This window comes from Ctenopharyngodon idella, chromosome 19 (assembly GCF_019924925.1).
Source record: "Ctenopharyngodon idella isolate HZGC_01 chromosome 19, HZGC01, whole genome shotgun sequence".
Taxonomy (NCBI): domain Eukaryota; kingdom Metazoa; phylum Chordata; class Actinopteri; order Cypriniformes; family Xenocyprididae; genus Ctenopharyngodon; species Ctenopharyngodon idella.
In genome coordinates, this window is record NC_067238.1 from 3886087 (window position 1) to 3913605 (window position 27519).

The following is a 27519-nucleotide window of genomic DNA, read 5'->3' on the forward strand; positions in this document are numbered from 1 at the left end:
ATGTCATCTATGTTGTATTCTGAATAAAATATTGAAATTTGAAACTTCCACATCACTGCATTCCTTTTTTTATTCACAATTGTATAGTGTCCCAACTTTTTTGGAATCGGGTTTGTACAAACTTAGGAGTGAATCAGTCTGGTGAATAAATGAGCTCACTAAATTCATCAGTGTTCTGTTACTGAATCGTTATACAATGTTTCTAGTCTACGGAGTGAGTGTGTGTTTGAAGTGAAACCACTGTGATACTTTCACACCAGCAGAACGGAGAAAGACAAAGCGAGCAATAATAATCTTTGACATCATAATTTCTCACTCTTCATGGTAGTGGTGATAAAAGCTTTACAGCTCTTCTGTAATAATCATTATCTTTGCTTTTCACAGACCACAGCCTCTGATGATAGCAGTACTGACTCTAAAGCTGTTTACAATGACACAGAGTTCCTTCCCAGATAACTGAAAATCCTGCTCTTAAATGACTGGAGATGGCAGCTGAGGATTATAAACCGATGTAATATAAGCCTGTCTTTGCTATTTAATTTTGACAACTAAAGCAACTTAAAAGACTTTCCTGAAAGCTGCTCTTGTAGCTTTGGAGAGAAACAGTGTTTAATCCTGTAGTGACTTGGTTATAATGATGGTTCAAGATGCTGGAGAGCTAAACTTTTTCTAAAACACAAACTGTAAAAAGGTTCCCTTTCAGTCAGTCACGTTCAACGTTACATCAGAACTGAACTGACGAATTGTGATCTCATGTTATTTCTGTTCAGGTAAGCGCGCACTCAGACCCCACTCCGGGGTGCTCTGCTCTCTGGGTCGGGTCCCTGCGCTCCACTTTGCTGCCCCACTGCGGGTACGTCTGTGGATCCTCTGGTCCTGCTTGCACGGTCTCTGGGGGCCTGGCTAGCATTCCCCAGACCATCTCGCTGGCTCATTCAGACTATGGTTACACGGTTCAGTTCGCCCCTCCAACCCCCAAGTTCAAGGACATTCTGTTCACCTCCGTGCTGGACAAGAATGTGACTGTCTTACGGGCAGAGAGCGCAGTCCTACTGGCGAGGGATGCAATAGAGCTGGTCCCTCCAGCCGATATGAAGTCGGGGTTCTACAGCCCGGGGTTCTACACTTCACTGTACCCAACAAAGGTGGTGGGTTACGACCAATCCTGGACCTATGTGCCTTAAATCGGGCCCTTCGCAAGCTCCTGTTCAAGATGTTAATGCATTCGTCCTCACGATTGGTTTGCAGCGATCAACCTGAAGGACGCATACTTTCATGTCTCGATCCTTCCTCGAACACAAAGCGTTTCTTTGCTTTGCGTCAAGGGGTGAGCATATCAGGACAAAGTCCTCCCCTTTGGGCTGTCCCTGTCACCTTGTGTCTTCACGAGGCAGCCCTCGTTTCTATGAGGGAAAGAGGCGTTCGCATTCTCAACGACTTCTATCTCAACGACTGGCTCATACTGGCCAAACTCGCAACTGCGAAAAAAAGTTCGAATTGCAAGTTTATATCTGACAATTCTGACATTTTTTCTCACATTTATGAGTTTATATCTTGCAATTCTGTTTATATAGCAATTTAAATCATATTTTCTCAGAATTGCGAGATATAAACTTGTAATTGCGAGTTATAAAGTCCAATTCTGAGGAAAAAAAGACTCTTTTTTTCCCTCAGAATTGGACTTTATAAGTCACAGTTGCAAGTTTATATCTCACACTTCTGACTTTATAACACGCAATTACGACTTGATCCCCTGGATTCACAGACAAGGCTTAAGCCTAGTCCCAGACTAAAATGCTTGTTTGAGCAGTTTTAACTGAAAGCAATTTGCAATGACATATCTTAAAATATGTCAGTGCCATTGTTTTGTGTCAAGAGGCACACCGATAATGTTTTTTCTTTTCTTTTTCCCCCCCTAAGGCTCATTTATAAAAGCTACTTAAATGCCCAATTAAACTAAGGCCTAATCCTGGCTTAATCTAAGCACTTTCTGTGAAACTGTCCTATATCACGCACTTTACACTTTATGACTTTACAACTTGCAATCAGAAAATCGGAATTGTGAGATGTAAACTCTCAATTGCGAAAAAAAAAAAAGAATTGTGAGATAAAAAGTCACAATTACCTTTTTTATTTTTATTCAGTGGCAGAAACAAGCTCCCATACAAAGAACACTTTAATAATGATTCTTCTGTGTCAATTCTTCACTGTGTATTTTCAATGATTCAGAACTAAATTTGTATCTAGAAAATATTAATAGAAAGTATTAATAGCTATGTTTTTGGATAGTCTGTCAAGTCTACCAACAAGTACATAAAAATTAAATAAATCTTAAACTGAATAACATTTCAATCTGTACTCCCAGTTAACACCATGTCTACACTGAACGTTCACTCACATGCACCAATCAGCTGTGTGTGCAAGGCTACACTTCAGCAACAGTCAAGCTGAAGTAATCCTCTTTGATTTTCAGCTGAGATCCTTTGGTATTAAAACTTTGTGTGTGTTTTGTTCTAATTATATGAATTTTTTTGTAATTTATTTGCAGCTGTGTGTAATAATAGTAATAAAAAAAGAAAAAGAAAAAAATAATGAGCTTGCTTTGATGCGATGGTCAAAAGTTCATAGAAAAAAAAAAATCTAAATGAAATCATTTTAATTTCAGACAGATGGGAAAACATAAAGTGGTTGGAGTATCTTAGCATCCGTCAGCTGAACTCTTTCAGTGAAGACAGCTTCGTTGATTATAATGGGAATGATTTAGTTTTTATGTGTTGTAATATGCCGCTTGTATCTAATGTAGACAAGTTCTGATGCCATAATAGAAACACATGGTAGCAATGGTAGTCATTTTTGATAATGACTGGGTAACTGTACATAATCCTGCTAATTACACAGCTGCTTACCGAAATAATATATATATATATATATATATATATATATATATATATATATATATAGAGAGAGAGAGAGAGAGAGTCTACCAAAGCTAATTAAGAAAGTGCATGACTGACAATGATTAATTATTACCTGTCACTTCGGTAATTAGACAAAAATACCGTTAAAAAGTTTGGCATCGGAAAGATTCTGAAAGAAGACTTTTATGCTCACACAGGCTGTATTTATTTAATCAAATATACAGAAAAAACAGTAATATTATGAAATATTCTTGCAATTTAAAAATAACTGTTTTCTATTTTAATATAGGTTATTTTAAAATATATTCATGTGATGGCAAAAGTGAACTTTCAGCAGCCATTACTCCAGACAGTAGTGTCACATGATCCTTCAGGAATAATTCTAATATGCTGATTTGGTGCTCAAGAAAAGAAACATTTCTTACTATTATCTATGCTGAACAGTTGTGTTGCCTAATATTTTTATAACTTTTTTTTTTTTTTCAGGTTTCTTTGATAAATAGAAAGTTCAAAAGAACAACATTTATACATTAAAGTTTTTTTTTTTTTTTTTTTTTCTTGACAGACTTATCTTGCTGATCCCAAACTTTTGAACAGTAGTGTACAATCTTAGAAGAAAAAGTTCTATATAGAACCTTAAAGGGTTCTGTCAGGCATGTCATATACACTATGTTGCCAACAGGTTTGGGACGCCTGCCTTTACGTGCACATGAACTTTAATGACATCCCATTCTTAATCCATAGGGTTTAATATGAAGTTGGCCCACCCATTGCAGCTATAACAGCTTCAACTCTTCTGGGAAGACTTTTCACAAGGTTTAGGAGTGTGTTTATGGGAATTTTTGACCATTCTTCTAGAAGCGCAATTGTGAGGTCAGGCAGTGATGTTGGAGAAGGCCTGGCTCGCAGTCTCCGCTCTAATTTATCCCAAAGGTGTTCTATCGGGTTGAGGTCAGGACTCTGTGCAGGCCAGTCAAGTTCCTCCACACCAAACTCGCTCATCCATGTCTCTATGGACCTTGCTTTGTGCACTGGTGCGCAGTCATGTAGGAACAGGAAGGGGCCATCCCCAAACTGTTCCCACAAAGTTAGGAGCATGAAATTGTCCAAAATGTCTTGGTATGCTGAAGCATTAAGAGTTCCTTTCACTGGAACTAAGGGGCCAAGCCCAACCCCTGAAAAACAACCCCACACCATAATCCCCCCTCCACCAAACTTTACACTTGGCACAATGCAGTCAGGCAAGTACCGTTCTCCTGGCAACCGCCAAACCCAGACTCGTCCATTGGATTGCCAGACAGAGAAGCGTGATTCGTCACTCCAGAGAGCACATGTCTCCACTGCTCTAGAGTCCAGTGGCGGCGTGCTTTACACCACTGCATCCGATGCTTTGCATTGCACTTGGTAAGGCTTGGATGCAGCTGCTCGGCCATGGAAACTCATTCCATGAAGCTCTCTACGCACTGTTCTTGAGTTAATCTGAAGGCCACATGAAGTTTGGAGGTCTGTAGCTATTGACTCTGCAGAAAGTTCGCAACTTCTGTGCACTGTGCGCCTCAGCATGCGCTGACCCTGCTCTGTGATTTTACGTGGCCTACCACTTCATGGCTGAGTTACTGTTGTTCCCAGTTGCTTCCACTTTGTTATGATACCACTAACAGTTGACCGTGGAATATTTAGTAGTGAGGAAATTTCACGAATGGACTTACTGCACAGGTGGCAACCTATCACGGTACCACGCTAGAATTCACTGAGCTCCTGAGAGCGACCCATTCTTTCACGAATGTTTGTAGAAGCAGTCTGCATGCCTAGGTGCTTGATTTTATACACCTGTGGCCATGGAAGTGATTGGAACACCTGAATTCAATGATTTGGAGGGGCGTCCCAATACTTTTGGCAATATAGTGTATATAACCTTTTAGGGGTTCCTATCATGGGACAATTTTATGGATGTAGTTTTAATTCATTTAATTTGTTTTTATTTTTAATTTTAATTATTTTTATGAGTTAAACAACTCCTAAACATACTTTATCACTAGAAAATGTAAAATAACCCATTGAAAATGAAAAATGTTATGGAATCATTTAAGACTTTTTTTGTTTTGTTTTTCCTTATATACATGTAAAAACTTTCTGGCATAAATTAAACTTTTTTTTTCTAAGAGTGTATTTTTCGAACCAGAATCAAGGGGTCTGAGAGTGTATGACTCTATTGTTCTGTTTGGTCCACTTTCCTGGGTCTGGCTATAATTTCACCACCTGTAATGTAGCGTGAGAGCATATGGTTGTGAGAGTGCTTCTGTTTTTAGATGCTACTCTAGATGGAGTATTATTAGCTTCTATTGAGAGCATGTTTTCCTACACACACACACACACACACACACACACATAGGAGTGGGTCACCTCACACCCGTGATGAGTCTATTACGTGAGTTTTGTGTTTCGTCTCAGTGTCTCTATAGTGTGATGTTGATGTTTGGCAGGTGACAGCAATCTACCTGACCCGTCTTTACCTCACCGTCCTCCAAGCCTGGAGCTAATTGAGCCGAAACACACACCTCCACTTACACAGAGCTGAGGAAACCAGAGTTATTAGATGCAATTAAGGGAAACAAAAAGCTCAGAAAAGCTTTTAGCTGGAGTCTGAGTTCATGTGTGGTACTCAATCATTTTTGCCTCAGATGATTCCACATCACTACATGTGCTGGCGAGAGAGTCTTTTCGTTTGCACCATTAGTTTTAGTGCCGGCGATTAGCCTTTCTTCACACTACACACACAATTCCAATTGGTTTTCCAAATCCAATTTTCAGGGCTGACTGTCCACACTGTTATTTTACAAGTAATGAACCACAAACAGATCCAGTGCAGTCCAATAATGTACAAAAATGACTATTGCATATCCTTTCCTAAAAACTGCTACAGTAACTCATTCACTGTTAAATGCCCCATGAGAGCATTAATGAGTGAATTTGTGCATTGTAAACTTTTATATGATATTACAGTCACATCAAAACCTGAATGACAAAGAAAGCTATTGAAATCCAGCCTGACTGAATAATCAAAAATCCCAGACCAATTAGTGCTAAAAGCGCATTCGGTTTTATTTGTAACAGATGAATGTGAATCTGGCAATGTTTTATTAAGTTGGTTGTTGTACGTATCATGGCAGTTTGTAAATGAAGTGTCCAGTGAATGGCGCTTAAAGGGTTAAAAAATGAAAATAATGTAATTTATTACTCACCCTCATGTCGTTCTACACCCGTAAGACCTTCAGTCATCTTCGGAACACAAATTAAGATATTTTGATTAAAACCGATGGCTCAGCGAGGCCTGCATAGCCAGCAATGACACTTCCTCTCTCAAGATCCATAAAGGTACTAAAAACATATTTAAAACAGTTCATGTGAGTTCAGTGGTTCTACCTTAATATTATAAAGCGATAAGAATACTTTTTGTTCGCCAAAAAAACAAAATAACGAATTTTCAACAATATAGTGATGGGCGATTTCAAAACACTTTGCTTTTCGAATCGAATCAGTGATTCGGATCTCCTATCAAATGGCTAAATGGCATTTGGCACTCCGAGTCACTGATTCGATTCGTAAAGCCACGAAGCAGTGTTTTGAAATCGCCCATCACTATATTGTTGAAAAGTCGTTTATTTTGTTTTTTTGGTGCACAAAAAGCATTCTCGTCACCTTATAATATTAACATAGAACCACTGAACTCACATGATCTGATTTAAATATGTTTTTAGTACCTTTATGGATCTTGAGAGAGGAAGTGTCATTGCTGGCTATGCAGGCCTCACTGAGCCATCGGATTTAATCAAAATATCTTAATTCGTGTTCCAAAGATGAATGAAGGCCTTACGGGTGTAGAACGACATGAGGGTGAGTAATAAATGACATTATTTTCATTTTTGGCTGAACTAACCCTTTAAAGGTAAATGCTCTGTCGCATTTGAAAATAAAGCAAGCTTGATGCTATAAGTCTTTGAGTTCTTTTATGTGGTACCGAGCAAGTTTACTATGTCAGAAAAACATATGGAGCTGGTTATGTAATGCAAATTTCAAAATCTATTAATCTACAAATCATGCAGTATGGTAAAAGTACTTTGAAGTCATATTGTGCAAGTAACTGTATGAAAATAAGTATTTATCAATCCATAATCTGCCCCATCATAATTTGTGTGAAAATCTGTTGGTGTTTTACTGCCACTAATGTTCATTTTAGCTGGAATATATTGATGTTCAATGGACTACTTGCACAGCATTCTACTCATTACTACTCGGGAGTTTCCGTTAACAGCGTTCAGGGCACCTACATACAGATGGTTACTCATGAGAATGCAGATTATTACTACGTTTTATGGTTGTGAATTGATTAAAACAATGAATCTCTGTTCTCTGCGTTAACATGAATTATCTTGAACCTGCTGAAATGTTCCTATAAATATACTTTCTTTCCAACTGTGCATTTTGAATAAAAAATAAATGTAACCTGCAGCAGTCCAGTGCTCGTCTTTTCATTAAGTGTTTTTCTCTTACTGATCATACTGCATACTTATTGAGTTTACATTTTTAAATGAATTTGAGTGATAAAAATGATTTCTTGTGGTGCTCTTCTTCCAGTCTTCTAAAATAGTTGAATGAATGAATGTGCTGTACAAGCCTTAAATAAATTTAACAATGTTAAATATTTAATTAATCTTAAACAGTAACTTGTTGACAATGTTATTACATAAAATATTAATTGAGAATTCTGGCATAAACATGTAAATTATATACAGCGATATGATTGATAATGAAAAATGACACAGAATATTCATCAGAATATCTCATCTCCTGTCTCTGAAAATGTCCAAAGTTTTAAATCTTCTTGCGGACACTCATTTTAAGTGCCGTTTAGTCAACTATGACCACAGCACATTAAAAATATACATAACCGGAAATACAGTAAATGAGTTGTAGCCTACTATTTCAAAATGGAAGTGCGCTACGAAGCTCAGTGCAAGTTCATTCTTAGCGAATTGTTCTTTTAAGCTGGTAACCAGTCACGTTGGTTCACAGAAACAAATTGAATTGGAAAACTTTGAGGGTTAGAACAGGCTTATTCAGTTCTTTTTTAGTCAGTTAATTTTTAAATAATTTTGAACTGGTTCTTTGGTTCAATAACCTGTCTAGACATACTTATAGGATAATTTGGTGGTTTGCAGGGGGTGTGCTTGCTACAACTGATGTGCGTCTTGTATCATTAACCTGGAACTAAAATTCAAGTTTGATTCTGTGAACCAGCTTGACCGGTTACCGGCATGTCCAAGAATCGAACATACTGGAAACTACAGTGAATTATATGTATACATACATTTTTCAAGTTTTGCAAAAATGTAGAGGTAGAGGCATGTGTTTTTAATCACCTTATGTTGAAAAAAATCCCCCATGGTATTTTTTCCTCTCTGCAATCAACTAAACAGATTTGAGTTGGATATGCCAAAAAATCCGATTTTTGCTGCCTGTCTGAACAAAGTCTTTCTTCTCACTGAAAGAAAGAGTCCTGAAAGATTACAGCTACAAAGTAAACCATATTTTGTGCGGAATTTTTAATTACTCGAACACAACAGCCCTGAGGTTCCACTACAAAGCTAGCTAACTCACACAAAGTTATTTACAGAAATACATCTGCCTGTCCTAAAGCAACGATCGTCCTACGGTTCTCATAAAAAGTTTTCAAAGTCTAATCAGAAATGTGGAGCTTTTTGTTTGTTTGTTTGTTTGTTTGTTTGTTTAAAGAGGTCATAATCGACTCTTTTTAGAAATTTTATTTTCTTCCCTGAAGTCCTTCTGTGATGTTGGTCAAGTTTTGTTGCACCAAAAACAGCTGGCGACCTCTGCATTTGAAATAATTAACTGTCGCCACAGAGTGTCACCATGTTCGTGTGAAATCATTGTAAAAGTGTGAAGTTCAACTTCAAGTAGAGTATGTCTTCTGTTGTACTGTTGGAATTTATGACTTTTCAGAATATTTCAAAAGATGCAGTTATACTGACCTACAAATGCAAAACAAAATGCAAATTGATCATCTAAATATATTTTTTGTTCTAACAGTGTGTTATCTCTCTCTCTAGCTGGCTGCACGTTTGAGGAAGACTCTGACCCCAGCCTCTGTGAATACAGACAGGCACAGGAAGATGATTTTGATTGGCAGCTTGTACGGACCTATAGCTGGCCTCACATGACCTCTGACCTCATACGAGGTGAGTTTTTTTTTTTTTTTTTTTTTTGGTGCTGTAATAAACACTTGATTGTACTATCATAGTTTCCCATGTTTATGTGTGAAATGGCTGAATCTATAAAACCCAAGAAAGCACTGCATGTATCTTTAATGGATACAGCAATCCCAGACTGCATTGTGACACACTCAGTAAAAATCTAGAGAAATATAATTTATAAATATTTTATTTAATTTTGAAACTCATCAATAAAATACTTAGACTAATGTCCAGTAGGGCTGCACGATTTATCGCACGATACGAAAAATAACATTAAACTTGAACACGATTATCGCTTAAACGTGATTCTTAGTGCGATTATTTTATTATTTTATGAAATTTTATTTGATTATTATTTTTTTTTTATGCGCAGCTTGTCAATGAAGTATGGCTCCAAACACTAATCCATCTGAAAGCACTGCGAGTTTGAATTATAACGTACATTTGAAAAAGCAACACACGTCAAACATCTTTTCAGACATGAGTAGCATTTATTAACATCTTGTCCAACAAAAGACAACATTTAATAACGTTTTACTCCAAACTCACTTCATAATGACAGTTGAGCATCCTTCTGTGAGATGATGTCTTCTTCTGCGGCAGGGCATATTTAGAGTTTCTGCGCGAGAGCGCCCTTCTGGCTTTCAGATGGAGAAGCATTTACTACTGATCACAGCCGTAAAGCTCTGACAAGCTGCGCATTAAATAATCGCAGCCTTTGCCAAATCGCATGCGCTTTTATAGCGATAAATCTTGCAGCCCTAATGTCCAACTAAAATGTTTCCAAAAAACATTCCATAACGTTATTTAAGACCAGATAACTTTGAACAAACCTTCTATTAATGTTACCGAAAGAACGTTTGTTCATGACTTTTAAAGAAAACCTTGCCAGAATGTTAGCCAAAGTTCTGAATATGTTCCCTATTTGCTGGATTTGTGTACGAATGTAAAGTTTCTTTGTTTTGCTAGAAAATGCAAATGTCCCCTTAGGGGTTCCATAGCTAAGTACTTTTGTGCTATGCTGTGTCTTAAATTGAATACGTCTTACTATATAATATGTGAAAAACAGTATGCCAAAAGAGTAGTATGTCTGAATACATAGTATTCTAAAAACAGTAGGCGAAAAGCCCTGGATGACCTACTATTTCGGCCGAGATTCTGAAGTGCGCATTCGATGGACACTTTACTATCCCATGTGGCCACGGTAGAGGATTTATGCAACTGACACTGGTAGGTCACATGATAATGGCGGATGTAGTACGTCCCGATTACATTCAATCTACATACATTCATACTACATAGAACATACTTTTTTAATGATCGTGAAGTAATTTTTGGGTGGATTATCCCTTAAACCGTATGAGCAATTTTAAACACAATTAATGATAACAATCATTTTACATTTGTAAAATATAGAATTCACTGGATTATTCAAAAATAGACATTACCACATGAGTATTAATACAAACTATTTGATAAAAAATAAATTACTATATTGTAATACAGTGTATCATAATTGTGATATACTACTCATACTGTGATATAAAATGTTCAGCACCCTAGGCACATTCTAGTGGCACGGAATGTTGTTAACTGGACATAAGAAGCTTGAAGCACTTTGTGGCACTTTGTGTTGACATTTCTTTGAGTGGCCGTCCAATACTGCATTTATCTGGAGGGTTAAATTCCATCAAAGCTGCTAAAGACACTCCAATTGAGACAACAGCTTAGTTTATTGGGTGCTATTTGCTCAATATTATTGATCCATACTGGGGTATGTTCAGCATGTCAATGAAGTGGAACTGAGAAACAGAGAAAGAGAGAGAGGAAAGGTGGACGAGTATAATGCAGGTCTGACAGAAAAGAAAAGCTCTCTAGAATACTGATACTTCTGTGAAAAGTCTATTAATCTTTTGCATTTCAAGCTTTCACACTCTTCAAATCACCTTTTCACATTTTGCCTTAAAAGGTGAACTAATTAATTCTGTCTTGTTTTACGCCTAGTAAGAAATAGTACTAATAGTTCCCTTTTGAGGGAACTCCAGTCTGCATCGAATGACACTATGGGGACGCGTCCCACAGAACCCGGTGTCTGAGGCATGTGTGAAACTAAGCCATTGGTCAACGCAATGTGATGACGTCAGAAGGTGCGCCCAAGCATATAAAAAGGGTACCTGTAAACACATTGTAAATTAATGAGTAGCAAATACTAGCCCATGCTTGTTCAGGTTCTAGGGAAGCAATTTAGGACGTTTCCCTGATAAAATAATACTGTTAAAGGGATAGTTCACCCAAAAATGAGAACTGTCATAATTTACACACCCCCATGTCGTTCTAAACAAATACAACCCATAAAGTACATCAAATATGGTAAACAGAAGTTCTTGATTGACATGTGAGAACGTCACACAAGCAGGTTTGAACTTCTGCAAGAACCAATGAGGTTTTGTCCTCAGTACATTCACATTTCCATTTACCATATTTGATGTGCTCTATGTATATGCACTGATCAATGTTTATTTATGAATAAAATAAGTATTGTGTAAATACAGTTGCAAGAAAAAGTATGCAGAATCTGTGAAAAATTAATAATTTTAACAAAATAAGGGAGATAATACAAAATGCATGTTATTTTTTATTTAGTACTGTCCTGAGTAAGATATTTCACATAAAAGATGTTTACATATAATCCACAAGACAAAAAAAAAATAGCTGAATTTATTAAAATAACCCCATTCATAAGTATGTGAACCATTGATTCTTAATACTGTGTGTGGTTACCTGGATGATCTATGACTAATTTTGTGTTTTGTGATTGTTGTTCATGAGTCCCTTGTTTGTCCTGAGCAGTTAAACTGAGCTCTGTTCTTCAGAAAAAATCTCCAGGTCCTGCAGATTCTTCAGTTTTCCAGAATTTTTTGCATATTTGAACCCTTTACAGCAGTGACTGAATGATTTTGAGATCCGTCTTTTCACACTGAGGACAACTGAGGGACTCAAACGCAACTTTAAAAAACAAGTTCAAACATTCACTGATGCTCCAGAAAAAAAACATGATGCATTAATAGATGGGGGGTGAAAACATTTGGAATTTGAAGATCAAGGTAAATTGTATTTAATTTGTCTTCCGGGAAACATGCAAGTATCTTCTGTTGCTTCCGAAGGGCAGTACTAAATGAAAAAAAAAAAATGATATTCAAGCAAAATAAGAAAAATTTGGACCTCTTCATCCTGCTCAAAAGTTTTCACCCCCCGACTCTCAATGCATCATGTTTCCTTCTGAAGCATCAGTGAATGTTTGAACCTTTTTTAATAGTTGTGTTTCAGTCCCTCAGTTGTCCTCCATGTGAAAAGATGGATCTCAAAATCATTCAGTCACTGTTGTAAAGGGTTCAAATATGCAAAAGATGGTGGAAAACAGAAGAATTTTTGGGACCTGGAGATTTTTTCTGAAGAACAGAGCTCAGTTTAACTGCTCAGAATAAACAAGGGACTCATGAACAACCATCACACAACAAAACAGTCGTAGATCATCCAGGTAACCACACACAGTATTAAGAATCAATGGTTCACAAACTTTTGAACTGGGTCATTTTAATAAATTCAGCTATTTTTTTGTCTTATGGATTATATGTAAACATCTTTTATGTAAAATATCTTACTCAGGACAGTACTAAATAAAAAATAACATGCATTTTGTATGATCTCTCTTATTTTGTTAAAATTTTGCACATTTTTACAGATTCTGCAAGTGGTTCACATACTTTTTCTTGCAACTGTATTACGAGTTTGGAACAACATGAGAGTGAGTAAATGATTTGTGTGACAGTTTTTCTTATGTATCGACGGCAAATGTGTCCATGTTATTACATGTAAAAAATAACAATAATAATAAAAAAGAACTAAAGCTTAAGCTTATAGCCCACTGACAAGTTACATTTAAGTGTTTTAAAACATTAAAGGTATTGGCTAAAACCTATAATCTGTATAAAGGGAAGTTCAACGAGTTTCAACGAGTGTTGCTGATTTCCAGTGACATGTGCGACAGCATGTTGGTGATCTTTAAGTCAACTTTATGCAAATTAACAGCGACGCAATGGGAGTGCAGACTTGTGTTCTGATGACTCATAAAGTTGGAGACCGCATTCGAAGAGGAACACCTGCTAGCATACAGCACATAAACTCCTGAGTGATCTTCAGAAATGTAACGCCCCTTAAAATGCATACAAACACACTGATTGAATTTGGAGTAATACATTCTGTTTATTGAGAGCACCTCTTTGTTTACCCCCCAAAAAACTAGATCATTAAAACTAGACATGTTTTGGATCCATAACAGAAGTGTGTCAGGTCTTCAGTTTTTTGAGTTTGACTTCAAACAGACGGGCGGTGCCCTGATCTTTCCACTGCCCCCTGCTGCAAGAACATGTCAACCCTTCTCTAAAACTTTGACATGCTGCCTTTGAAGATCAGGTGCAAAAAAGCAAAAAAAAAAAAAAAATCTTAGCAAGCACTGCAGAAATTGCTCTTTGCATTTAAATGGCACATTAGCACGGGCCAATTTTCCCCTTGTTTCCTGACGAGATTGAGATGCTCATTTGTGTTGATGCGGTGAAGCAGTGCTGTCTTTGATGTCAAGGTGTAATAAGACAAGCTTTCAGCCTATCGGCTTGTTGCTTCACTCTTTTCTGCCGCTCTTCATGCTGCTTTGTACTGTGTTGATTAGAGAAATGGATTGAATATATTATTGGAATAAGAGGCAGAGTTAATAAGCTTTAATGGCAGGTTTGTTCTTGCATCAGAATGAGAAAACTTTACCTGTTTGGAGTCATGCTGTGGAATCTCAGAAACTCTAGTAGAATATTTGACAAACATTTGTTCTGGCACTTTCAGTTTAACTGGTGCAACAAACTCTGGATTACTGATTTCTGGTCCACCAAGTTGCAAAATGAGCTTGATTTGCAACATTTTTCAAAGTTAACTAAGCCTACACTATTAATCGTGTCTATAATACAAAAGTAGACAAGACTGAAATGGTGGAAAGAAAACAATGTATTAAAAAAAAGTCTAAAACAAAGTCTAAACTTTCATTAACTGTTGAGTTGCAATGAGTTAGCATTCTATGCCAGAGGTCTTCAGCCCTGCTCCTGGGGACCCACTGTCCTGCAGAGTTTAGCTCCAACCCTGACCTGAATCAGCTAGTTAAGCTCTTTGGAATTGCTTGAAAACCACATGCAGGTCTGCAGAAACAGGTTGGATATGAACTTTACAGGACAGTGGGTCTCCAGGAGCAGGGTTGAAGGCCTCTGTGCTGCACCAAACTCTGCAAATCTACTGATTTCAGTAGGATAACAGCACCTCCGAGGCAGTGTCAAATTCAAATCCTGGAGGGCCACTGTCCTGCAGAGTTTTGCTGTTCAGAATTGTTATGGTAATTACGCCATGGCGTGAAAGCACCTTTAAACTCCAACCCTTATTAAACACACCTGAACCAGCTAATCAAGGTCTTCAGGATTACTAGAAACTTGTTTTGGAGCTGGTTGGAGCTACACTCTGCAGGACAGTGACCCTCCAGGAGCGAAGTTTGACACATGTACCCTAAGGAGAAATGGTGATTGGGGAAAAAAAAAAAAAGATGGATGGATGGAAAAATTATATTAAAATGCGTTTGCATTCACTCACAAAACTTTTGTGTTCCATGAGAAACTTTGCATTTAAATAAAAGGGAAGAAATATTTAATCAATTAGAAGTTTCATGGGGAAACGATTTCTGTTTACTTGTGGAACTTTTGTGTTTTTCCTCCCATCTCCCATATTATTTCTATCACCATGATGAGAGAACACAGAACTTTTACAGTCATTCACCAAGTTCCATGAAAGCAAAAATTAAGAAGTTAGTGATTTCAAGCAAGACAACATTACTGAGATTTTAGCATGAGCTGGAAGGCTGAGGAGACAGGGAGAGGTGCCATTCGCTTGTCTGATGTTGAAGAAAAAAAAAAAGAAAAGTGCAGCACTAACTTCTCTAAGATGACATGGTGTATCAGACCGGCTTAAATAAATCCTAATTAAACTGAAGGCCTGGGACATTGTGAGAGTTTTGAGGATGTCTTTGGAAGTTTTGGAATTTAGGATGGATGAAGCTACTGTAGCGCTCAACCAGTGTTAAAGGATTAGTTCACTTCAGAATTAAAATTTCCTGATAATTTACTCACCTCCATGTCATCCAAAATGTTTATGTCTTTCTTTCTTCAGTCGAAAAGAAATTGTGGTTTTTGAGGAAAACATTCCAGGATTTTTCTCCATATAGTGGACTTCAACGGCTACCAACAGGTTGAAGGTCCAAATTGCAGTTTTAATGCAGCTTCAAAGGGCTCTACACGAGGGCCTTATCTAGCAAAACGATCAGCCATTTCTTAAAAAAAAATATATATAAATGTATATACTTTTTAACCAAAAATGCTCGTCTTGCACTAGCTCTGTGATGCACCACGCATTATGTAATCACGTTGGAAAGGTTATGCGTGACGTAGGCGGAAGTACCGCGGTAGTGTGAAAAACTCCATCTCATTTTCTCCTCCAACTTCAAAATCGTCCAACATCATTGTTTTACAACGCTTTGTAAACACTTGCTTGGTACTTCCGCCTACGTCATGCATGACCTTTCCAATGTGATTACGTAGCGGAGTGTCTATTTACACTAAGTGCAAATAGAGTCCCTTGTTGGCAAATGCTATTTACACTAGCTCCGCCCACCAATGTCTGGTTGGGGCACTCAAGATTTAAAGCAGACGCGCAGAATTCAACGTCTTCAGTGGTGCAACAGTAGCGAGTAAGGCTCGCAGACCTGAATTTTAACGAATTTTACCTGAATTTTATTTTTGAATTTCTTTGCAATTTACTCTTATTGCAAACAACTGATATTATTAAATGATGTAAATAAAATCTATCGCTATTTTCACATAGTGTAAATAGCATATTGCTAAGAAAATGCTGCTATTGTCACTTAGTGTAAATAGAATATACTGCTAAGAAAATATGCTCTTTTCACTTGGTGTAAATAGCATCTTATTGCTATTTACACTTAGTGTATCCGCTATTTTCACTTAGTGTAAATAGCATCTTTTTTTTTTTTTTTTTTTTTTTAGAAAATGAACAATCATTTCGTTAGCTAAGACCATTATTCCTCGGCTGGGATCGTCTTTGAAGCTGCATTTAAATGGCAATTTGGACCTTCAACCCATTGGTAGCCATTGAAGTCCACTATATGGAGAAAAATCCTGGAGTATTTTTTTTTAAAAAACCTTAATTTCTTTATAATTGAAGAAAGAAAGTCATAAACATCTTGGATTACATGGGGGTGAGTAAATTATCAGAAAATTTTAATTCTGAAGTGAACCAATCTGTAAACAAATAAAACCTATGATTTTAATAATGTATTAGTAAATGTTGAAATTAACATTAAAGGGGTACTTCACCGCTGGCAAAATGGGCTTTCAATAAAACTTGGTTGCCTATACAGTTTTTTTTTTTTTTTTTTTTGAAATCGGTGCTACCTGACTAGAGGAAATGCTAACGTGTACAGGTAAGAAAGCTGTTGCCATATTGTTTCATTTTTATCATAACACTGTTTAAAGTGTAGACATAGTATGATACAATTTTCAGTGATAAACCTACCCTTGCAATAACTGTTAATAACCCTCTGTCGATCAGACTGCCCTTGGGCAGGGATACAAAAATGCGGAAGTATAATCAATAGTTTTCACAAAAGCCCTGGAGCTGTTAAAAGTCTGCAGGATGACGTGTCAAATAAACTTTTGCCGACAAATAAACATGAATTTCTCGGTCCAGGTAACACGAAGAACGAGTAAACATTCATTTTCATTTACATATACTACCGACATTGTAACAATACAAAGCAGCTTGAAAATCGGCAAAGTTACACTTTAACATTAATAAACGTTTAAGAAATATTTTTTGTTTCCATACATTCCGAGCTGTTTGTTTCCATACAACAAAAATGGATAGTAATTTATATTGTCAGGCTCCATGAGGGACATAAAAGTGGTTCATACTTCTCATGGCTTTAGATGACCTGAAATATAGTGCACAACATGACAACTTTATGTGAGGAATGGGCCATTCACCAATAGTTTTCTCCTCTACTGGAGCTCAAGAATCCCATTTGCACTTGTGTTCAATTCAAAACTGATGCCTTTGGATGCATTGCACCAGATTTGCTATCACTGACACAAAACGCTATTAGTTCTCACATGTCATGTCACTGATCATGAAGTGACATGTTTAAAAATGTAACAGCATTGAGAGCTTCTGCACAGGTTTCATTTTGGTGACTCATTTTTGAAAAAAAATCCTTTAAATGCAGCACAAAAGTTCTCGCTAACTCCATTTTGAACCATTAAGTTCCTCTATTAGCTCTCCCTCATGGCCCTAGGCAACAGCAGTACAATAATGAGCAGATAATGATGGAATTGTGGGCTTCATGTGGATTTGGTTCATTCAGAGATCTATAAGATACTCACATTTCTATTGAAAAGTCTCTGAAGTCATTGCTATCTCATCCTTAAGTAATGAAAAGTTATGTGGTTGTTTATAAAGAGTGTGTCTATACAAAGTCTACACTTTGCAGGCAAACAATCCGAGCTTCCTGCAAAACCATGAAGGAAACATTATAAGCTGGAACGCCATCACTTTGCAGGACCTTGATTGTGCCTATGAGCAACTGTGGCTATTTCTGGACGGGATTTGAGAGAGAGAAAGACAGCGAGGGGTGGACTGGCATCAGAACAGAGATGACTGGTCTTGTCAGGATAATTGATATCCAGGTAGTCAGGTGTATGTGGGGGGATCTGTGGGTGATAAGTGAAATGATAATGATGGGCTGTTCACTGCCATTAGTGAGAGTCTTACTAAAATGGATGGTCATTTGAATAATTAACCATAAGCCACCTTTTAAGTCACCGTGAGTCAGTTATACTGACACTAGTTTCCCAGAAAATGTGAAATATTTGTCTGCTGTTTATTCAGAGTTCAAGGCAACATCCTCAAGTTATACCACCCATGGTTCATAGATTTCTGCAATGATGACATGTTTTTGTAGGCTAACCCAGTTTATATCACCCTGGACATAAACCCAATTGGATTTTCCCATTGGCTTTTGGATTATTGCAGAAAATAAGCTCTGTGACCAACAAAAGTTTTTGATTCTTACATGTTTTGTTCATCATGGTTATCTTCACAAATTAACACAACTTTTACAAATTTTGAAGCCTAAATGCAATCAGTAAAAGTTAAATGCAGGCTATAAATAAACTACATCAGTCGCATGACTTGAAGGTCACCAAGCTTCCGACAACTCTTTCGGAACTAAAACCTGAAAATGAGTTAGAATAGTTTGCAAGAGCATGATTATGAACACAATGGGGCTGTAAAAGCGGACTAGTGAATAGTTCATGTGATGACGTTTAATGTGTCCGACAACCTCTGTAGTCCCTTTTAGACTCTTGTTAGCAACTGCCTAAAAATCACAAGGGGGTTTTACTTATGTATTTTAGGTCATATAATAAAATACGAAAATATTTTTGAGCTTATGTTAACCACAGGCATTTTAACCAAAATACCTATTGGCTACAATCTCATTTTCAGGTTTTGATCTACAAAAATACACCATCCCTGCACTCCATTTACTGACCATCTAATGCATATATTGCACACAAATAAGAACTTTTTCAATATTGCAAGCTTTAATCTGATTGCTTGGTTTCACCCAACTTCCAATAGTTAGAAAGGGAATTGCTTGGCTGCTTTAATGTAATGAAATATTTGCAATTTTATACATTTATACACTCTTTTATATATCTCTTTCACTTCCTTTTCAAGTGAGACAAGACAATTCTTGACAAGAATAAGTGGCCTGCTAAGTGGACCAGACTTTCTAATAAAAAGTATCAAAAGTATGGCATTGCAAAATTAGTCAAGGGCTAACATAAGGCTTTTATAGGAAAATGTAAGCTGAAAAAAACAAGCATATTGTATTACACATATCTGTTTGTCTCTGACCAAAAATTACATTTGAATTTTGACAGGAAGGAGGCTGTCATTAAATGGTCTGTCATCAGAGAAAGCGCCACATAGGGAACAAATAACAGTAATGCATAATCAATGATTTGTGAATGTCTTAAAATTGTGACAGCTCGAGCAGACCTTAAGCATGTTTTTATTGCTGTGCAATTTCTGAAATTACAGTGAAATTGTAATTTCCTCAGTGAAGTGTCAAGACCATAAAAGCTATGGAACTCATTTGTGAGTCCAACTGACATGTCTTATTTAGGCTCTTTGTGCAGTGTCACAGCCGGTAATTAAAGCTTCAGAATGCATTGCCATTTTCATCAGCAACTGCAACTGTGTGTGTATATGTGTGTGTGCACTGTTTGTCTTTTAAGTCTGATTATGCTTAATGAAGTATAGTCCTCCAAATTGAAAGGTAAACAGTTATTTCCTCTAAATGACAAATGAAATGACTCAGAGGAAAGTGTTTTGTTAGTAATTGTTTAGAGATAGTCGTGGAAGGTTAGATGTTTTAGATTTTCATACACAGTAATAAAAATAAATAAACTGGTGTCGTGCCAAATCTTATGTACCTGTCAAATTCTATCCTGCTTCAAGCCCAAAGCAATTTCATTGACTGATAGCATTTTTTTTTTTTTGTTGTTGTTTTTTTTTTTTTTTTTTCAATGCCTGATCTGAAATCCAACAATATAATCCTATATTGTTGATGTGAAAAGGGATCTATAATACATGGAGAAATCTGTCCATTAGCATTTCCATTAACAAAATCCTAGTATTACTTTAATGACAGATTTATGTAAATGTTTTACCCTACTTTATTTACAGGTGAAGTATATAGTTTCTATGACTCTTGTGCATATTTTACAAACACCCATTTTGCAGGTAGCGCCTCCTCCAACTCAAACATCACAAACACAGCTTTTACGGGTGCTTTTGAAGGCATGTCTCAGCAGGTAAAAGTAGGCTGCTTTCAATAAAAGGTCCAACATATTAGGAATACACTTAGCTGTGTAATGAGTAGGCTAACACTCTGTCTAAAGCGAACGTAAGCCTCACAAATATTTGAGGCAGGTCTACACTGGATACATCAAAGTAAACATAAACTGGAACATTTGTCTTTCTGAATAATTGCACTATGATGCTGTATGTTATTGAAGTGACCATTGTAACGTGTTTCATAGCAATGCCCTATTCACTTTGACATGTTCATGACCAGTTTAATCTTTGAAGGTCTAACTGCAGAGAATTTTGGCTTGCAATTCTCTAACCGAAGCTGAATATCTTTTCCCATTTAACGAGTCAGCCATGGTCCCACACCGGCTAGACACCCTCTGGCTCCGCCTTCTACAGCTTTGAAGGTTCCTGGGAGGCTCAATGTTTACACTTTTGGGAGAGATAAACTCATATATATATATATATGGTAATGGATACTAATAGTAGTCAATGAACAAAACTGGGTTAAGATAATATATTTTAATAAAAAATCTTGCATACTTCACCTACTTGTTTTCATATCTGCTTACACCCCACTGAGGGTTAGGAGTAGTGGTGGATCTTCATGCTAAAAATCAAATATTTTCTTTTGAATCAAACTGTGCAAATTCATGCAAACTCACCAACTTTTCTCATGAGATCAGGTTGATCAGAATAGAAAAATACAAACCAGGCTCTTTGGTAATGCGTTCCTGTAGTGACTTTTTTTTTATTTTTTTTTGGAGCAAAATTGCTTCTTGCTCATTTTGCTATACTTTCAAAGTGAAATTTCCAGTGAGTGGTGCTAAAAGCAATATCCAAAATAGATGAATGTGAAACATTTTTTGAAACACTACAGTTTGAAAATGAAATGTCAGATGAGTGGCACTAAGTTATGCCAAATAATGCTCTATTGAGTTTGAAAATAATGTTCCCCCCTATCTACATTATCCCAAAACCTAACCGATACTCTTAAAGGGTTAGTTCACACAAAAATGAAAATTCTGTCATTAATTACTCACCCTCGTGTCGTTCCACACCCATAAGACCTTTGTTCATCTTCATAACACAAATTAAGATATTTTTGATAAAATCTGATGGTTCAGTGAGGCCTCCATTGACAGCAAGATAATTTACACTTTCAAATGCCCAGAAAGGTATTAAAGACATATTTAAAACAGTTCATATGACTACAGTGGTTCAACCTTAATGCTATGAAGCGACGAGCATACATTTTGTGCACCAAAAAAACAAAATAATGACTTTATTCAACAATATCTAGCGATGGGCGATTTCAAAACACTGCTTTGGCAGTTTGATACATGCTCCGAAACACTGATTAGAAGCAAAAGATTCGTAAAGCTTCGAAGCTTCATGAAGCAGTGTTTTGAAATCGGCCATCACTAGATATTGTTGAATAAAGTCGTTATTTTTTATTTATTTATTTATTTTTTGGTGCACAAAAAGTATTCTCGTCACTTCATTAAATTAAGGTTGAACCACTGTAGTCACATGAACTGTTTTAAATGAAGAGTTTGGTTCCAAAAATTTGAGTAAAAAGGTGTTTTCTTTACCAAGAAAGTGGCAAGATGAAAACCACTAACCACTATTTTCAGTTTCAAACTTTCACATAGCATCTTTTGGTTATAAAAACATTAAAAATTCAAATCTACATTTTGATTTTAAAAGGTTTATTATAAAAACGGATTCTTTTTTCCCCAAAATGCAATGCACATAACACGTTTTTTTTTTTTTTTTTTTCAAAATGCAATTAATCCATCAATATAAAAGTTATTTTTCATATTGAAAATACACAACAAAGTAAGTTGATTCACATATATGACAGCCTCTGAACTTTGCCGATACTAATATTATATACAGGCATTTTACTAAAAATACATTCAGTCGTCGCTCCCAAAATGAATTTAAGGAGTCATCTTCTTAATGCTATAAAGGAATTATGTCTCCGTTTGTCATTACCGATTAAAGAGTATCTGGCGCCACCACACGGTTAAAATAAACACATTTACCGAGTACATTGGTATTAAAAAAAGGCTTTTAAAAACTGTTCATGATTCAGTTTTGGGGACCGTGACAGAAGTTTGATGCTGTCGTGGAACAAGCAACAGCCGGCATTTTTCCTCCTCCCGACTCGAGTGCCTCATCTTAATCTCCTCACGTAAATGATTACATTTCGATGACTTGCGTTTCTTCCCCACCGCAGAAACCACCACAGAAACCACCACAGGTTCATCAATGCCGTCAAAATTATTAATTTTTCTGTTTTTGTTGATCACAAAGTACAAAGCAGATAAGGAAAACTAGGATGCCGGGTGTATTCAGAGCACCGCCATTACTGTTTACAGTGCGTGGAATGGTGCGCTGTGATTGGTTGAGCGGATATATCGCATTCTGCAGAGAAAGGAGACTGGCGTTTGTCGCGTTTTGGAAAGAAAGGGAGAAAACATGACAGAATAACACGACGGATATCGCATTTTGCGCAAAATTAATAAATTACTTTTCAATACCGACCAGATACAATACTGATTTTGACGGAAACTCAATTTTTTAAAAAATTGTGTTTGTCGCGTTTTGGAACCAAAATCTTCAAATATGTCTTTAGTACCTTTCTGGGCATTTGAATGTGTTAATTATCTTGCTGTCAATAGAGGCCTCACTGAGCCATCTGATTTTATCAAAAATATCTTAATTTGTCTTTCCGAAGATGAATGAAGGTCTTACGGGTGTAGAACGACATGAGGGTGAGTAATTAATGACAGAATTTTCATATTTGGGTGAACTAACCCTTTAACAAAAGCAAACAAGGGATAAAAATGCATTTACAGTATTAGTAGGGTCAAACAGCCTGGGTAACTATCCACACCTTGGCATAACTTGCTGTGCTTGCCTAACATATAACAGTATAAAAGTTATTCACAGATGTATATAGAATGTGTGCGGTCAATATTAGATGTGTTAATACCATATTTCATCCTTAAATCGTATAAATATTTAATTGTGAAAGGCACAGTTTATCTTTAAAAATAAGACAAATTGCATGGAACATTTGGGCACTGCAGCTAAAATAAATGACAATATAACTAGTTATATATTGCACAGAGGTTTGGTTTTGTGAGAAATCAATCAAACTGTATCTCATTTAATTTTTTTTTTTTTGGTATACTTCAAATGCATATCATAAAACTAAATATTTGTTTATGGCTACCTGATATCAGTGTTCCTCTGCATCAGTAAGTCAGAACGGCTTTATATTCCCCAGCGTTATAACTAATGTCTGTTGACACCCATGACGGCATAAGGCATTTTTCATAAAAATCCTGTTTCCTGCAATTCCATCTCTCGCAGCCTAAGTTATTTCACTGAAGATCAATTCTCTCTTTGGAGCCTTTCATATGAGGAAAAAAAATACAATTTCAGCCCACCCTAATTCTTAGCAGCAGAGAAGGCAATTTAATCCAGCCGTTTTATCGTGTAGAGGAGCATTTGACTGACAGCACGTAGGATGAGTCCCTCGATGGCCTACTGATTGAGTCTCTCTTCCCAGACCCACACGGCAGCCCAATTAAAACACAAAAGATGCTTTGTTTCTGCAATTATCAGATACATTGAAATCTTTCTGCAGATAAGACTCATTCAAATGCCATTGATATGCGTTTTGATGGACGCAGTTGCAATTATCACCTCTTTTGTCCGGCCGTGATTGCTGTTTATCTGGTAACAACTTCAACGTGATTTGTTCTGATTTGTGCGTAGGTGGAAATTTTCACATCCCTGACGCAAGTAAACATGCTGAGAAGAATAAACTTTTTGTAGTATTCAAACATCCCAGCATACGTGAATGTTTGATGTAGAACATGCTGACTTTAGCTGCCGATCAATGGGATGACATTAGGTGAGCGTCTGTGTGAACTAAATAGGACTTTCAGAGCTCGATACGCTGGTCGATAAGACATATTTGAGGAGTGGCAGAGACAGTACAATGGGAGAAAATTATTTTCATAGCTTCTTGGCAGTCCATAGATGTTACAACAAAAACAGGCCAGTTGGTTTAACGTTAATGAGAAGGAAATTCACTTTAATGTGCAGGTCAAGCTTAAACTTTGAAATAATTATTATTTTTTTATTGCTTTGGAAAACATTTTTTTCAAAACTGTCATATTTGAATATGTTAAAGTTTTTGGTCATGTCATTCACCAAATTCTTCAGATATTTTTGAAAAGTATAAAACAACTCCTTTCTAAAGCCTGTACTGAGATGAACAATGAGAACACGCCTTATGCTCTTTTGTACAGAAACCCCAGAAAATCTTCCACTTTTCTATATAAGTGAATATGTCAAAATATGTCATGTATGTCAAAAATCTTTGATCCATCCCAAAAGTAATAAGATCTGGTTCATTTACAGATAACATGACTGTGAAGTGGAAATACAGTTAATGCAGTAGCCGCTATGTCATATTCATTAGGGAAGCGATACTCCGATACTGTGTAAACTTGCTGTGAACTCGCTCAGGGCGGTTCAATGTTAAAACGGCAGTGTCTGTCAACATTCGTGGGCGGGGCCTGTGGCTAATGTAACGTCACATTGCCAGGAACCTGCAAACGGCTTGTTCAGAGACACTGCTTATTATTTAAAGGGAATTAAAAAAAAGGAGTGGTTGGATTTTTATCATTATAGGGTGGTTGTGTACACACACTGCCAACACACATTTATAGCCAAACACCATGCAAAAGTGAATTTTGCATAATAGGTCCCCTTTAAGTTTATAATTTCCCAAAGGTTTTCAATGGCTTCAAGGTCCGGGGACTGAGGAAGCCACTTGAAGACTTTAAAATGCTGAGCATGAATACTTTAATTGCACGCAACTTTGTTACATTCGCTATGTGTTTGGGATAATACACATTGGATCTCCAAACAAATCCTCCACATTTGGCTACATTGTGTTCAGCAGGATTAGTATTGGTTTAGTGGCAGCAACTTTCAACATCCTTCCAATACCTGCTGCAGACATGCGTCCCCAATACCATTATGTTCCCCTGCCGTGCCTAATGGTGTCACACATGCATTTGGTGTTAAAACACTCCAGTCATCTCCTACGAACATACCTGACATCACCCAATGCTAGGTTGTTAAATTTTGATTTGTCAGACTGCAGAATGCGGCTCCAATCTCCAATACTTATGTTCTTTGGCAAATGCAATGTTTTTAAGTAATATATGGTTTCTTTACTGGTACACAACCTCTAAGATTTCATAAGATTTTTAAGACTATTTTTTTTTTTTTTGCACTGAAATAGCAAAATGGCACAGCTGAACTTGAACCTCACCTAAACCAATCAGTGACCATTTCAGGACATGGCATCTATTTCAGGGTCCCAGTGTGTGGGGTCTAATAAGGGAGCTAGTTTAGGAAGGTTTCTCTCCTCATTGTCCGTCTCCCTTTCCTGAAATATAGTTGGATGTAGGGAAACATCTCCACCAGACAGCAATGAACCCCTGACTAGCTGAAGCTCTGACAGGACCAGAAGATAAGGATGCTGTGAAATGGCGAAAGCGCAGGAATATAAATATCAGGAGGTTGAAAGAGACACTTCCAGTGAGGCGTATGTGAAGGGGAAATGTCAGACTGGTCTTTTCCTGAAAGTAAACAAAAGATCTTATTTTTTTCTGTGTGTACAGCTCAAGCAGCAGGATGTAGTTTGCTCTACAAATAGTAAACTTTGCAGGGAGGGTGAGATAATTAAAATCCAGAGCGAGTGTGTTCTATCTCACTGCATGTTGACTGATCGTCACCCCCGGCCCAAGCACGCACGCGCTCCACACTCTGTCTCAAAGTCATTACTCTTTTCATGGCTTTTCCAAAGTCAATGTTTGTTATTTTAATGAAAGCCCCTCGGACAAAATAACAGGGGAACAGACAAATTTCAGTCATTTTCCAAGCCTGAAAGAATAAAAAACACATCTCTTTGAGTCCAGCAGTCTCTCACTGGAAGGCATTTCTTTGCTTTTGCCGTTTTATTTTTTCATCTCTCATGCTTATTTGCTGGCTTAGCTTACATATGTGCTGTCTGTATGATGCTGTTTGTCTCGATAACCCCTGGAAGTTCATAAAAATTCCTAAAATGTCACTATTTCAAACTGCATTACAAGAAACTTTCAAATGCACTTTTTTTTTTACATTCTCATGGAGAGGAATGATACTGTCCTGATCTAAGTTGCGATCACAGACTTTAAGTATAATAGGATGTGGCGCTTTAACCTAAATATGGACCTATACTACAAACTCATCCACACAAAGGACAGGACACTTTCCACTGAAGATATGAATGTCAGTTATATCAGTAGTTTGGAGACCACCAGCTTTGAGGCCTTTGAGATGCTATGTACAACCATTAGAGTCTTTTATGAAGAAACCTAAAAACATAGAGAAAATTACTCATCCACTGTTTGAAAAGGCTGGAGAAATTAGAGCCTGGTCTCATTAGAAGAACGTACCTGTGGGAACGTTTTCACGAGTCGCAAAATATGTACCAATGCGTACATATCAGTGCAGTTTCAATGTGAAATGTCCACTAAAAGTGTGTTCATTTTTTTGCCAGAACAGATAAATGTGAATATAGTACGTTTTTATGATGTTGGTTTTTATACAAATCACCGCAGTTCAAAATTTTGTCTGGTGAGTGAAGCTAAAAGTGTAATGCTCCATTATTTTTTAAAATAACATACCACCAACACTACACCTAAACCTACCTGATAGTGTTAACAAAAGCAAATTAGAGATGCACCGATGTATCGGCCAACAATCTGTATCGGCCGATAAAAGCTATTATAATCACTATCGGCCATCTGCTGATTGTTTAAAAACTACCGATGATCAGGGCCGATTATATCCTGTCAATCAAAAGGGTGCAGAAAAACGTGTTCAGACTGCAACTCATGCAACCAGGTCTGCGTTTTTTCCTACATCATATATTATTTGTAGCGCCTCCCTTCCAATAATTGCAAAAAGCTTTGTGCTTTGTTACTTCTCATAAGAATAAAAGTGTCACTTTTCAAATTCTGTCCATTTTATCATGAAATTTAAACAAGAAATGGCGTTTTGATGCTCTTAAATGTGACGTGTCAGATTGCTGTAACGCCTCAGTTCTGGCAGCAGCACGGAGTGCGAGTCTTTTCTGTCTCTTCCATACAAGTTATATCTCGAAAAACATGCATGAACATCAAAGGTATGTTGAAAGATATAGTACA

At 36.9% G+C, this 27519-nt stretch overlaps 1 protein-coding gene across 7 annotated transcripts in view; it reads left to right on the forward strand.

Annotated features, from left to right (window-relative positions):
* Nucleotides 1-27519, forward strand: part of ptprua (protein tyrosine phosphatase receptor type Ua) — a 317746-nt gene that overhangs the window by 73997 nt on the left and 216230 nt on the right. For all 7 annotated transcript variants that reach the window (XM_051872243.1, XM_051872244.1, XM_051872246.1 and 4 more), the window contains exon 2: nt 9047-9175. In XM_051872243.1, coding sequence (XP_051728203.1) covers nt 9047-9175 — 129 coding nt within the window. The remainder of the gene's footprint in view (nt 1-9046; nt 9176-27519) is intronic.